The sequence below is a fragment of the Moschus berezovskii genome, chromosome 20 (genome assembly GCF_049115385.1).
Source record: "Moschus berezovskii isolate FMDL1 chromosome 20, NW_MosBer_1.0, whole genome shotgun sequence".
Taxonomy (NCBI): Eukaryota; Metazoa; Chordata; class Mammalia; order Artiodactyla; family Moschidae; genus Moschus; species Moschus berezovskii.
In genome coordinates this window covers 56,482,537-56,496,673 of record NC_142479.1, presented here as the reverse complement: position 1 = coordinate 56,496,673, position 14,137 = coordinate 56,482,537, and the positions used below count along the sequence as shown (strand labels likewise).

The following is a 14,137-nucleotide window of genomic DNA, read 5'->3' as shown; positions in this document are numbered from 1 at the left end:
AGGTGTTGGAAAGTGGGGGAGCTCAGGGATGGAGCGCCTCATACAATCCTTTAGCGGCTTCATCCACAAATTCACACTGGAGTTGGGGCTTTGGGTCAGCAAGCCATTAACAAGGAGGGAAATGAGTGAAGATCAGCTCCACTGAAATTTCTAGAAGAGAGGACTCGCAGGTGTGTGTGTTGGTGGGGGTTGAAATAATAGTTTGTTGAGTGTTTACAATGTGCCATGCACCTCGCCAACGTATTTCTTTTTAAATATATTTGTATTTATTGACTTTTGACTGTGCTTGGGTCTTTGTTGCTGCGTGGGCTTTCTCTCGTTGCAGCGAGCGGGGGCTACCCTCTGGTTGTGGTGTGCAGTCTTTTCGTTGCGGTGGCTTCTCCTGTCGCAGCACAGACTCAAGGGCACGCGGGTTTCAGTCGTTATGAGCCGTGGGCTCGGTGGTTGCAGCTCCCGGGTGACAGAGCATGTGCTCAGCAGTCGTGGCCCACGGGCTTAGTTGCTCCGAGGAATGTGACATCTTCCCATGTCTCCTGTACTGGCAGGTAGCGTCTTGACCATTGAGCCACCAGGGCAAGACCAAGATTTCATTCTGATTCCCTGGTAAGGTGGCAATGACTCTTACTTCCATTCTTTAGATTTAGAAAGCTGACTTTCAGGAGTTTTCCCAGGGTCATAGAGTGGCAGGACCTGGATTTGAACTCAGGCCTGTGTGACTTGAAGTCTACAGGATTCATGGAGAATATGGAGGCTGTGCCTTAAAGAGCATTCTGGCTGTTGTCAAGGGTCAGGTCAGGGCCCAAGAGCAAGCACACGGGGGCCAGATGGCCCAGGGTGGTCTGGCAGGAGGTGGCGGAAAGGACAGGGAGGCAAGGTGGGTTAAGGGGAGGAGGGCCTGGGGCTGCTAGAGAGAGAGGGAGAGGCGCAAGAGGGCGGCAGGGGAGTGGTTCTCGCACAGGGACTGAGCTCTGGGTGAGTCCCTCTGAGGCAAGTAGGGCAGGGGGCATACACGGGATTCACAGGAGGTGGTGGTTTATTATTGGAGGAAGGACCCTGAAATCATCTCACACGAGCCCCTCACTTAGAGACGAGGAAACCAAGACCCAGGGTAGTAAAGGGACTTGTGCTGAGTGCGGCTGAATCTCTCGCCTTCTCACCCAGCGTGGGTGAAGACTGGAACTCAGAAGGGAGTCGGGGTGGAGCCAGCAATTAAGAAAGAACCAGAGCTGGGAGGTGAGAACAAGGGCCCAGACTCACATCTGGAGAGGCAGTGAGGGCTGGGGGTCTGCTGAGGGAATCAGTGCCCGTGGCAGAGAGGGCAGAGGCTGGGGGAGGGTGGGGAACCTGAGGTCAGCGGGAGCAGGGGAGCCAGGTTCCAGCAAGGTGGAGAAAAAGAAAAGGACGCCAATTTTGGTCATTATCAGGTTCTCCGGTGACCTTGGAAGGGACGATCCTGGTGGAGTGCTTCAGGTAGAGCCACCGTGGAGGTCTGGAAAAGGGCAGGAGGTTCGGGCACGGAGGCAGTGGCTGTAGACCGCAAGATGTAGCCAGAGAACAGAAGGGAGCTCTCTTTAAGCCGCTGAATCAATGCAAGTGTTCTCCAGGCTGGAGTTTTCGGGCAGAAGGAAGGAGAGGTGACGAGCCAGAGGAGGACACTGCCAAGGCTGGTGGGGTGGGCCGGAGAGCAGACAGTGGCACACTGCATCCTCTGAGAGTCAGACTGAAGGGGGACACAGGGCAGGCTGAGGCTGTCCTGCTGAGTCTGAGTCAAGGTCGTCTGCTGAGATGAAGGGAGGGGAAGGAGGTGTGAATAGTCCCCGTGTGGAAGAGCCACCGAGGGGCTTGTGTCAAGCAGCACCTCGCTGTCCTGGCTCTGGGCTCAGGTGGCCTGGGTTCCTCTCTCAACTGACATCCTAGAAGCCGGAACAGAGACCTGGAGGCAGGGAGATGTAACGTTGGGGTTGACCTGGCAGCGAAGTGATGTCCAGATGTCACATCAAGTTGTTGAAATGGGAGGGGAAGGCCATACAGTTGGATGCGAGGTGGTGGGAAAGACAGTGACAAGGGCGTCAAGGACCTGGTGAGTCGGTCTTTGAGTGAATAGCAAGTGAGGCTCTCAGAAGTCTGAGAAAGGGGCGGGGGAGCTCCCTACTCGTGGAAGTGTCACGGGAAAGGCAGTGGGGGATGAGGCATGTCCCTGCATTGTAGAAGAGATGCACCCATGAGGCCTGGAAAGAAGCTACTGTCTGGGCTCCAGGCGGGGAGGAGGACCTGGAGCCCTGGTTCATTAGAGCAAAAGCGTTTTCCTTGGGAGTGGGTGGCAAGTGCGCCCCCTTCAGGGAACTACGAGGTGGGCAGCAGGGCCGGTGAGTGACTTGAGCAGACTGGACAGGCATACCCCCACCTCCCCTGAGCCCTCGGAGGGTGGTGCCACCCACACATGCTCTCCCACTTGCAGGTGGTACCAGCTTGCTACCCCATTGTTCTGTCTGTATCTGCTGGGCTGTCAACCTGCATGGGTCCCTGGAGGGCAGATCAAGGCCCTGAAAGGCAGATCAAGACACACCACACTCCAGCCCCATCTCTTTGCTATTTGTTATTAATAAATTTATTTTACATCTCCTGAACCAAGATTAATTGTGAAATTTAACGGGATGGCATGAAAAGGCCAAACCTGATTTCTGTGAGCATTGTACACACAGCCGTTCTATTTCCAAACTAACAACTCAGGTCCTCACCTGCATCTAGGCACCCCCCCAATTTCTTCCTCCAAAATGAGATACAGAATAGCACCAGGCTTCTGGCAGCTTCAACATTTAAAGAGACAAACACAGAGGCAGAGAAGGGTGAGAAGAACCACAGAACAAGATGTAATAATAATAATAAAAAAAAAGTGGCCAAAGAATCGATAACAAACTCATCTCTGTCTCCAGATTAATGGCTCAGCTGAAAGAAATGGGGGGAGGTCCTCGGGGAAGGAGGGGGATGCGGAAGTTGGCAGGTGAGCTACTGACCCTGGAACAGAACTCTGGGTGGGCAACCAGAGCTGAGGCGGCAGGGAAGAGCTGAGAGGGGTCCCCAGAGGGGGCTCAGGCCACGTCCTGGGCTCAGGGGAGGGGTCAGTGCTGGGCCCCCAGTAAGTGTGGCGGGGAGGGAGCTTTGGAAATGGTGCAGCCGAGCCCCTCCTCTGCTTCATATGCTCCTGAGGATCTGTGTGCACCAGCGTGGGGGGCTGGGGGAGGGGACAACACGCAGGCATCTCGGAAAGCAGGAGAGCCACACGCTTGGCGGAGAGGAGGCTGGGGTGGGGGTGGGGAACACTGACACTAACCTTGGCTGAGCAAGTGCCTGCAGAGGGACAGGAAGCCAGGCCAGGGCTCCTGCTGCTCTGGCTTCCCTGTGGGCCCACCCTATGCCAACCTTGCCCCTGCCTCCTGGCCTGAGCAGCTGGCTGTGGCTGCACAATCCATGGCTGGAGAGGGCAGCTCCCCAGTCCTGAAGACCTGGTGGCCGGGAGGACTGGTTCCATCTAACGGACCTAGAGCTCAGCCATGATCGTCCAGGGCCAGACTCCGGGTCGGCTCCCCATTGTGTGTCTGGTCAGCCTGGGCTGGGTGTGCAGCCCTCAGCTGACATATAACTTGCCCTCGAGTTGGGAGCTGTCTGGCCCCAGAGCTGCATGCCCAGGGCTAGGCAGGGACTCACAGAAGTAGTTCTCTGTTGGCGGTGGGCTGGGGTTGGGAGTCAGGGGCCTGGAAGAGACTGGGAGGTCCAGAACCATCGGGAGCAGCTGGTCCCCCCGCTGGCTGGCAGAGGGTGGCGGGGAGAGGCAGCCGGGCTCTCTGCAGGTCCTCCTGGGGGCTCCGTGCCTGCAGCTGAGGGCAGGTGGGCTGGCAGCTGGCCCGGAGCTGCTCAGCCTGCTGGGAGACTGGGCCAGGGGCAGCACCCTCAGAACGCTTAGGTCCTGGGGGCCTTCCTCCCCCAGGCCAGGGGACCTGTGTGGCCCAGCACTCTGCCAACCTATTGGGGGGCTGCCTGGGGGGGAGAGGCAGGTCTCTCCCTGTGGGTGGCGCACAGCCTGGAGGGAGGCCAGAGACCTGGGCTCATGGCCTGGAAGGGGAAGGTGCTTGCTGCTGGCTGTCCTGATGCCACAGGAGCTGGGGGTACCACAGGGGCTGGGCGCCCTCGGGAGAAAGAGTGAGGCTTGTGGCCAGGATGCGCCTGGCCTCTTCTCAGCACTGCCACTGGGGAACTGAACCTTCCGCTTGTGGCCAAAATGAGGCAGGTCTGGGCCAGAGGAGAGTTCAGCAAGGCCTGAGCTGGTTAGGAGGCCCTGGTAAGCAGGGCTCCCAGACCCTGGGGTCTCTGGGGGGTCCACAAAGCTGTCAGCTGACCCCTTCAGCTCCCGGCAGCTTGCAGTTGGTCCAGGAATCTCGCCAGCCTCCACAGGTTCTGCCGCTGCCTTCATGCCGCCCATGCTCCCACCATGCTCGGTGGCACCTGGGGCCTGCTGATGATCGCCTTTCCTCCTCCAGGGAGATGCTGCCCTGAGAGGGGAGGGCCAGTGGAGAGGCGGAGGCTCAGGACACAGAGGGTCGCAGTCGGAAGCCAAGGAGCCTGGCTGCCTATGGGGACAGAAACACCCAGTGGGTCAGAGTTCAACTCCAGAGCAAGTGGGGGGCCTCCCGGGCTGGGGGCACAGTGGAGGCCCGTATGGCACTACCCTTCTGGGGTTTGGTGCTCAGAAAAGAGCTGCCATTCTGGGTCCCAGGTGAAAGGCCTATTCTTGGCTCTGCGGTCTGTGGTCGGGGCTGGCCAGAGGAGCAGGTTAGAGGCTGCTCTGTTTAATAAGGCAGTCATGGAGGAGGCTGCCCTTTGGTGACTAGAGAAAGCAGCGCAGGTCCTGGCTGTCCACCCTGAGTCCAGGAAGGCTGCCTGAGGTGGAGACCTGGGGGTACGGGGGATGAAGCCACAGCTCCTTGGTGGGCGGCAGGGGCTGGTGCTCAGAGGGCCCTGGGATTCTGCCAAATCCTCTGCCATCCTTTCTGGGGTAAACTTCTAGAGAAGCAGGAAGATCCTCCCCTTCACCTACACAGGAAAGACCCAGGAATTCCCCACCCTACTTCTAGAAGGTCAGACAGGCACATGACCAGACACATGCCAGAAGCAGCAGCGACAGCTGAATTGTTCCCCCTGAGCTCCCAACTGTGGAGTTAGGAAGGGAGCTCTGGTCGGGGTCCGTCCTGATCTGACGGGCTGAAGCCCCAAATAGAGGCCTTCCCTTGACCGCCCCCTAAAGAACAGAACAGAAGATGTCAGGAAAGAAAGGGAAGGAAGGAGTAAGAAAGGTGAGGGGCCACAGGCTGGTCTCTGCTGTTGCCACACAGAGGGTTCCTCTCCACCTCAGGGCAGCAGCAGAAGAGGTGAGAAGGCAGTCGTGCCCGCCACCCGCGGCAGGGTGGCACAGCGGTGCTTACCCGGGGAGGCTGGCCTGGAAGGGGAGGTCTGCAAAGCTGTGGCTCAGCTGGGCGATGATCCGATCGACTTCAGCGTACAGATGGGCTTTCAGGCCAAAGCCCTGGTGCTGGGGGCTCTGGAGATGCTGCTCGGGATGGGAGGAGGCAGGGGGGGCGTTAGACTAGGCTGGGGCGGGACACAAGCAGACCACCCAACCTCACGAGGGTGGAGAGGCCGTCTGGGAGCAGCTGTGTGGCGGGGAAAGAGCTCACCCTGTGCAGCTCCTCGAAGGCTTCTTGGCAGCACTCACAGTACCCTTTCCTCCTCCTGGGCACAGTGCAGGCGGCCGATCGCCGGCTTGGCTCCTGGTCCCTGGCTTCTCTGAGGAGAATACAGGGTAGGGGAAAGTGGTCACTGTTGGAGCCCTTAGAGTGAACTGCAGCCCTGTGACTTGGAGTCCAGGCCAGTGGGGGAGGAGGGACCAAAATGGCCAGAGTAGGGCAGGCACGAGCTGGCCTGCCTACAGTTGGTATCACTCGTACAAGCGGGGCAGGAGAGGCAGCAAGGAAGGTGAGGCCTCTCTGTAAGCACCCCATCTTAGCTCCATCCTGACCCCACCCACACACCTCAAACCACAGGCAAGAATCCCTGACGATGTTCCAGCTCCATGCTCATACCCAAACCCAGGGTCATCTGACCCACAAAGCTGTACCTTCTCTGAGGACTTTCACATCTTTCTCAAGCCTGACTTCTTTGAATTTCAGTCCTGCATTTGAGTTTTGATTTGTTAACTGAAGTATGGTTGATTTGCAATGTTGTATTAGTTTCTGGTATGCAGCAAAGTGATTTAGTTCTTTTTTCTTTCTCATATTCTTTCCATTATGGTTTATTACAGAATAGTGAATATGCTTCCCTGTGCTATCCAGTAGGACCTTCTTGTTTATTTTATATTTAGTAGTTTGTATCTGTTAATCCCAACCTGTTAATCCTGATTTATCCTTCCTCCATCTGATATAGCAAGGAGAAATAAGAAAGCCTTCCTAAGTGATCAATGCAAAGAAATAGAGGAAAACAACAGAATGGGAAAGACTAGAGATCCCTACAAGAAAACTGGATACCAAGGGAACACTTCATGCAAAGATGAAGATGGGCACAATAAAAGACAGAAACGGTATCGACCTAAAAGCAGCAGAAGATATTAAGAGGTGGCAAGAATACACAGAAGAACTGTACAAAAAAGATCTTAATGACCCGGATAACCACGATGGTGTGATCACTCATCTAGAGCCAGACATCCTGAAGTAGGAAGTCAAGTGGGCCTTAGGAAGCATCACTATGAACAAAGCTAGTGGACGTGATGGAATTCCAGCTAAGCTATTTCAAATCCTAAAAGATGATGCTGTCAAAGTGCTGCACTCAATATTCTAGCAAATTTGGAAAACTCAGCAGTGGCCACAGGACTGGAAAAGGTCAGTTTTCATTCCAATCCCAAAGAAAAGCAATGTTCAAACTGCTGCACAATTGTACTCACCTCACACGCTAGCAAAATAATGCTCAAAATTCTCCAAGCTAGGCTTCAACAGTACATGAACCATGAACTTCCAGATGTTCAAGCTGGATTTAGAAAAGGCAGAGGAACCAGAGATCATATTGCCAACATCTCTTGGATTATAGAAAAAGTAAGAGAAGTCCAGAAAAACATGTGCTTCATTGACTACACCGAAGCCTTTGACTGTGTGGATCACAACAAACTGTGGGAAATTCTTAAAGAGATGGGAATGCCAGACCACCTGACCTGCCTCCTGAGAAACCTGTATGCAGGTCAAGAAGCAACAGTTAGAACAGGACACGGAACAATGGACTGGTTCCAAATTGGGAAAGGAGTATATCAAGGGTATATATTATCACCAGTTTATTTAACTTATATGCAGAGTACATCATGAGAAATGCCAGGCTAGATGAAGCACAAGCTGGAATCAAGATGGCAGGGAGAAATATCAGTAACCTCACATACACAGATGATGCCACCCTTATGGCATAAAGTGAAGAGGAACTAAAGAGCCTCTTGATGAAAGTGAAAGAGGAGAGTGAAAAAGCTGGCTTAAAACTCAACATTCAGAAAACTAAGATCATGGCATCTGGTCCCATCACTTCGTGGCAAATAGATGGAAACAGTGATAGACTTTATTTTCTTGGGCTCCAAAATCACTGCAGATGGTGACTGCAGCCATGAAATTAAAAGATGCTGCTCCTTAGAAGAAAAGCTATGACCAACCTGGTCAGCATATTAAAAAGCAGAGACATAACTTTGCTGACAAGGATTTGTCTAGTCAAAGCTATGGTTTTTCCAGTAGTCATGTATGGATGTGAGAGTTGGACGATAACGAAAGCTGATCACCGAAGAATTGATGCTTTTGAACTGAGGCGTTGAAGAAGACTCTTGAGAGTCCCTTGGACTGCAAGGAGATCAAACCAGTCAATCCTGAAAGAAATCAGTCCTGAATATTCATTGGAAGGACTTGTGCTGAAGTTGAAGCTCCAATACTTTGGCCACCTGATACGAAGAACTGACTCACTGGAAAACACCCTGATGCTCGGAAGGATTGAAGGCAGGAAAGGGGACACAGAGAATGAGATGGTTGGATGGCATCACCGACTTAATGGACATGAGTTTGAACAAGCTCCGGGAGTGGGTGATGGACAGGGAAGCCTGGCGTGCTGCAGTCCATGGGGTCACAAAGAGCCGGACATGACTGAGCGACTGAACTGAACTGAACTGATCCCTCCTTCATCTGCTTTCCCCTTTGGTAACCATAAATTTGTTTTCTATGTCTGTGAGTCTATTTTGTAAATAAATTCATTTGTATTATTTTTTAGATTTCACATATAAGTGATATCATGTGATATCTTTCTTTCTCTGATTTGCTTCACTCATAATCTCTACTAAATCCACCCGTGTTGCTACAAATGGCATTGTTTCAGTCTTGCTTATGGCTGAGCAGAGCAGTGTTTCACTGTGTGTGTGTATACATATATATATGTATGTATATATACACCACGTCTTTATCCCTTTATCTGCTGATGGACATTTAATTTGGTTCTGTGTCTTGGCTATTGTAAATATTGCTGCTATGAACATTGAGGTGCAAGTATTTTTTTGAATTAGCATTTTCTCCAGATATATGCCCATGAGTGGGATTGCTGGGTCATATGGCAACTCTATTTTTAATTTTCTAAGGAAACTCCATACTGTTTTCCACAGTGGCTACACCAATTTACATTCCCACCAACAGTGGAGGAGGGTTCCCTTTCCTCCACATCCTCTCCAGCATTTATTATTTGTAGTCAGTCCTGCAACTTTAAACGGCCTGTAGCGTACTGGTATTTGACTGAGCAAATTCAGTGGGTCCAAACTATTCCCCTAAGGTCTTTCTAAGTATGACACAAAACCGAGGAAATGGTAAAGAAGCTGATAAGTTCAACGACAAACAATTAAAAAAATATATATGCATGGTAGAAAATATAAGCAAACTCAGAAAAACACACCAGGAACTGGGGAGGATATTTATAACTAATAACATAGCAAAGGGCTCCTTACAAATCAATAAGTGATCAATAACTGAATAGAAAAACTGGCAAAGGCTATGAAAAAGGTTCACACAAAAAGAGATTTAAAAAAAGAGAGATTCAAATGATCCAACATAGGAAAACATACTTAAGCTCATTCATAAAGAGAAAAATGAAAATTACATTACACTGAGATATGGTTTTTGATCTACTAGACTGGCTGACGTCACAAGTCTGACAGCTCACTATCTTAGCCATGGGGATGGGAAAAATGGGCTCTGGTCCACTGTGAGTGAAAGTGTACCCTGGCATTACCTCCATGAAAAGCAATTTGGCTGCACTTCTCAAAATTATAAATGTAAGCACCCTTTGACCCGGCATTTCCACTTTTAGGAATTTGTCCTGCAAATATACCTGAATAATCATAAATTTACTCTGAATAAGACTATTCACCGCAAAAGACTGGAAATCATCCACGCATATGTTAAATAAAATACGGTAAATCCATACCATGGAATACCCTGCAGTCATTAAAGGTAATGAAGACGCTCTTCAGGTACTAATAGGAAATTAAGAAATATTCAGTGGGGAAAAAAGCAAGATCCAGCACAGTGAATATCTTGCTACTCTTTGTGAGAAGACAGAACAAAGGGTACACGATGTACTGTCTATAAACTCTCTGGAGAGACTCATGGTCTAGAGACTGGAGGATGGGCAAAGAATACAGACGTTTCACTGTAAACCCTTCATCTTCCCTTTATCAGCTCCTGTGCCATCCCCAGGCCTTTCCAGGCTGAGCACCCACCGCAGCCCCAGCGCAGGCAGCCCCCGGGCTGCGCCTCTCGTGTCCCTTGTGTCTCGGGGAGGGATGAAGGGCCCCTGGGCCTCACCCCGGCTTGCTCTCGCCTTCCTCCGCTCTTTTATCTACTGCCATCGTCCCTTTCTGTTTTCCCTCCCATTCGCACTACTTCCTGACCCCTTAGCCCCTGTCTGCTGGTGGAAACCACAGGTCCTCCCTGGCACTGGGGACCCTCGGGCTGGGCATCTGCCCTCTAGTCTCCTGGCCCGTGAGTTAGAAAGGTCTGGGAAGGTGTCCAGGTCATCACCTGAACCGCATGCCTTCTGCATGTTGGTCAGTGAAGGGTCAAACTCACCTATCTGCAGAGCAGGAGTACAAGCAGCCTACAAGTCACTTCAGGCCACACAGTGTGGCAGGTCCCCCAGACCCTCTGCCTGCTATGTTTAGCTTCAAAGGTCTCAAATTTGGACACGCACTGAAACCACATGGGGAGCCTGGGAACAGGGAGCTCTGGGGGCTCCATCACCAGAGACTGCGATTCCCCAGGGGTGGGGTCCAGGAACCTGCATTTTTAACGGGCCCCCAAGGAGACTCCCTTAAGCTACAGTCCATGGGGCTGCAAAGAGTCAGACATGACTGAGCGACTTCACTTTCACAAGGAGACTCTAAGAAAGGAGGTCTATAATCCGAGGTTCAGAAACCAGCCTCGTGCCCTCTGGACACAAGTCAAGTTCTTCAGTATGGATGGAGAACACCAGATAAAACGGATGAACACTCCCGGTGTCCCTCTTCTCTGGGCTAAGTTCCCAGAATAGACTTTGCCTAAGGAGCTAACACATGGCCATTCCCCAGTCTGACCAGCAAGCCCCAGGTGGGAGGACTTTGGCCTGGAACCAGCCCTTGTACTCAGGAACCAGAAAGACCCACCTGGTATGGTGCGAGCTGCTCCGAGTCATCGGGGCTTCAAAAGGACTGGCGGCTTTGGGTCCCAGAAAAGAAATTTCAGGAAAGGATTTAAACTGAAGGTGGAAAGGACGAAACTTCCTGAAACACATAAAACTTCCATTTTGACTCCAGTGGGGAAGGGAAAAGGCGAGGAAGAGGGGCCAGCCCAACTCCTGATAATGCCCATCTTGATAAAGCAGACTCTCATCTGCCCATCTTTTGTGGGCCATGTCGCACAGCATGTGGGATCTTATTTCCCTGACCAGGGATCAAACTCGTGCCCCCTGTATTAGAAGCTCAGAATCTCAACCACTGGACCACCAGGGAAGTCCCTCACTTGCCCAGCTTTTAAATACTAGAACAACATTCTTATCTGCCTTACTGGGTTAGATTAATATTTTAAATTAACACTCTTCCTGTCTATTTTCCAAGCCTGTTTACAATCACTGCCTCCCCCATATCCTGCAACCTCTGAGCTGAGCAGAACAACAGTGTTTTCATGTTTTATATCATAGAAGAGGAAACGCAGCCCTAAAGGTTCTGTGGCTTGCCCAAAAGCTCATGACCTATAGGCGGCCAAGTCCAGACGGGAAGCCACGTCTCCCAACTCCTGATCTAGTTCCTCCCATGTTTCCATTTTGTTTCTCGACCCTCAAGTGACCTCTGAGAACTCTAACCTGGCAGAATCTAAATGCAAGGATGTTAAGACCAGAGCAGTGATCTTCCTGTTCCATGAAGAGGAATATTTTTGCTATGGGCTGGGCCTTTGTACTATCTAAGGGGTGGTACTCTGAATGGAAAAGAGAGGCGCAATGAAGGTTCTGGGCAGTCAGACATACACTGAGTCATTTGCCTTAAGTAGCTCACATTCAGGAGACTTTCGGAGCCAGACATGGTGATCTGTGGGTACTAGGCAGCCCCTGACCACACCATGTTGGGGTGCAGTGGACGGTGTTCCAGGGGAAAGCAGGCCCTCGGTTCCAGGGGCATATTGAGACCCTGTAGCCTCAGGGGTAAATTAACCAATGAGTCTTCTTGGGGACTTATCTGCCAGTCCAGTGGCTAGGACTCCGAGCATCCACTGCAGGGGGCCCAAGTTCAATTCCTGGCTGGGGAGCTAAGATCCTGCAGGGTACATGGCACAGCCAAAATAAAAAGTCTTCTTGGATCCTGAAGGAGAAGGAGGCACCCTTCACAGCCCTGGTACCCCGCCTTTCGCCCTCCTCCATGTTGTTTTGTTTCTGCTGAGGAGGTTGAAAAGTTGAGGTTGGTGCGGCTATGTTGGGCTTTAAAGAGCGCCTGCTTTAGAACAACACGTAAAGAAGGATTGAGAGAAGGCTCAGCTCCACGTGCAGAGATACTAAGGCCCTAGTGGTGTCTTGGCCACAGCGTTCTAGTGATGACCACTTGTACTCCGCTGGTTTTGAAGGGGCAGACTGTGAAGGACATGCCCCCTCCCCCCACCCGCCTGGAAGGGGAGATGAGAGGGCCTCCTTCCAGCCCTGGATTCTTTCTACTGGCTTTTGAGCCACTCTGTCCTGTGTGCCACTGTCATGTGAAGGATGGGCAGGCCTGCCAGGCTCCTGGGGCTGGGTCTTTCGATGGCCAGCCCAAAGCTGAGGGACACAGAGCATTCTGACCCAGGGGTCTCTTCTGGGGACACCTGGCCTTTAAAAAACTTTTGGGGTTAATTCTAGATTTTCACAGACTTTTAATCTGGTACTTACCAAAGAGTCAATGACAACCCAGGTGGCTAACAGCTCATCAGGTTATCCTTGATGTGACCCTCCTGTTGTAGATAAGAAAGGGCCCTCACGGGGACAGACAGGGCAGAGGGGAGAGGGCCCCAGGCTGGATTTGGACTCTAGTCTCAGACTAAGATTCACTAGCAAAGTGACTGTGTTCATGTCCCTTAATGTCTCAGTTTCCCCACTGGGAAGAGGATGGACTCTTCTCATGGTGGTTTTACCCACGGCTATGAGGAGATAACACATACCAGGAAAGGGTTTTGCACAGCAAACGGAAAGGCTTGGTCAAGTGTTGATACGAGGTGGTCTGACAAGGGAACCCCAAGAGCACCGCAGAGATCCTCACTTTAGCAAAGACTGCACCAGCAATGATTTGGTACTGAGTGTCAGCGTACACATGGGGGCAATGGGGAGTCAAACAGCCTGGATGCAACATCACAGACTCAAAAAAGCAGAGCTTTGAAAGGAAGGAATTCAGGGACTTCCTTGGTGGTCCAGTGGCTAAGACTCTGAGCTCCCAGTGCAGGGAGCCCAGGTTTGATCCCTGGGCAGGGGACTGGATCCAACGTGCTGCAACTAAGACCTGGCACAGCTAAATAAATATTAAAAAAAATAAGGAAGGAGTTCACACACAGGATTATTAACCTCTGACGCATGACCAAGAGGAGTGCCAGCTGGGCATGGCTCCTCTGATCTATATGAGACCTCCCCATGGCAGCCTGGGGCCCCTGAGTACCTCTCCTCCATGTAGGTCTGGCGGTCCACTCACCTGCTGTCATCTTCGACTTTGAGGAACGGAGCCTTCAGTCTGGCCACTGGAAGGAAGAGGGCGCCCGTCAGTCATCTGTCTGCCCTGGTGCAGAGCCTGAGCTCCGCCCGCAGGAAATGCTCAGAGAGACGAGGCTCTGCCAAAAAGCCCAAGAGGCTCTCAGAGCCAGAGCCCTCACAGCCCCAAGGTGTGCCTTTCCTTTGACTGAGTGAGGCCCCTGCTCCCATCTCCTCCAGGCTCTACCACTCTTGCGGGGAGAGGCTACAGGGTGGCCCAGGGTCCTAGATGCGCCCACCCTCAGCCTCCTGTATGTGGGTGCTGAAGCCTGTCAACCCTGAGAGTCAGGAACCTGGCTGGGTAAGAGAAACCCGGCCCCTGCTGGTTTCTGCTAAGAGCCTCAGCTCCTTCCCAGAACTTAACTCCTGGTGTCTCAGAATCCCAAGGGGGCCTGAGGATGGTTCTCAGACAGAATTGTCCACGAGGAGTCTGGGGTTTTGCGGGGGGGGTGGGACAGCAAGGAGGAGAACTCAAGAGTGTTTTGAGGTCTTGGCAGAAGGATAGTTTAAAAAAAACCAAAAGTGAAATCTGGTTCTTGAAAAAAATAGGGCAAAGGGGTGCTGGGAAAACAGATTTGGAGTCAGTTAATCAAAATCACTGCAGATGCTGATTGCAGCCATGAAATTAAAAGACGCTTGCTCCTTGGAAGGAAAGTTATGACCAACCTTGATAGTATATTAAAAAGCAGAGACATTACTTTGCCGACCAAGGTCCGTCTAGTCAAGGCAATGGTTTTTCCCGTGGTCATGTATGGATGTGAGAGTTGGACTGTGAAGAAAGCTGATCGCCGAAGAA

The 14,137-nt window shown here is 51.8% G+C and overlaps 1 protein-coding gene across 1 annotated transcript in view; it reads right to left on the bottom strand.

Annotated features, from left to right (window-relative positions):
* Positions 1–2,581: 2,581 nt before the first annotated feature.
* Positions 2,582–14,137, bottom strand: part of DBF4B (DBF4B-CDC7 kinase regulatory subunit) — a 42,209-nt gene continuing 30,653 nt past the window's right edge. Inside the window, exons 10-14 of the mRNA XM_055398751.2 lie at positions 13,286–13,331; positions 10,751–10,867; positions 5,730–5,838; positions 5,478–5,602; positions 2,582–4,625 (exon numbers count right to left, since the gene is read on the bottom strand). Coding sequence (XP_055254726.2) covers positions 3,626–4,625; positions 5,478–5,602; positions 5,730–5,838; positions 10,751–10,867; positions 13,286–13,331 — 1,397 coding nt within the window. The 3' untranslated portion in view covers positions 2,582–3,625. The remainder of the gene's footprint in view (positions 4,626–5,477; positions 5,603–5,729; positions 5,839–10,750; positions 10,868–13,285; positions 13,332–14,137) is intronic.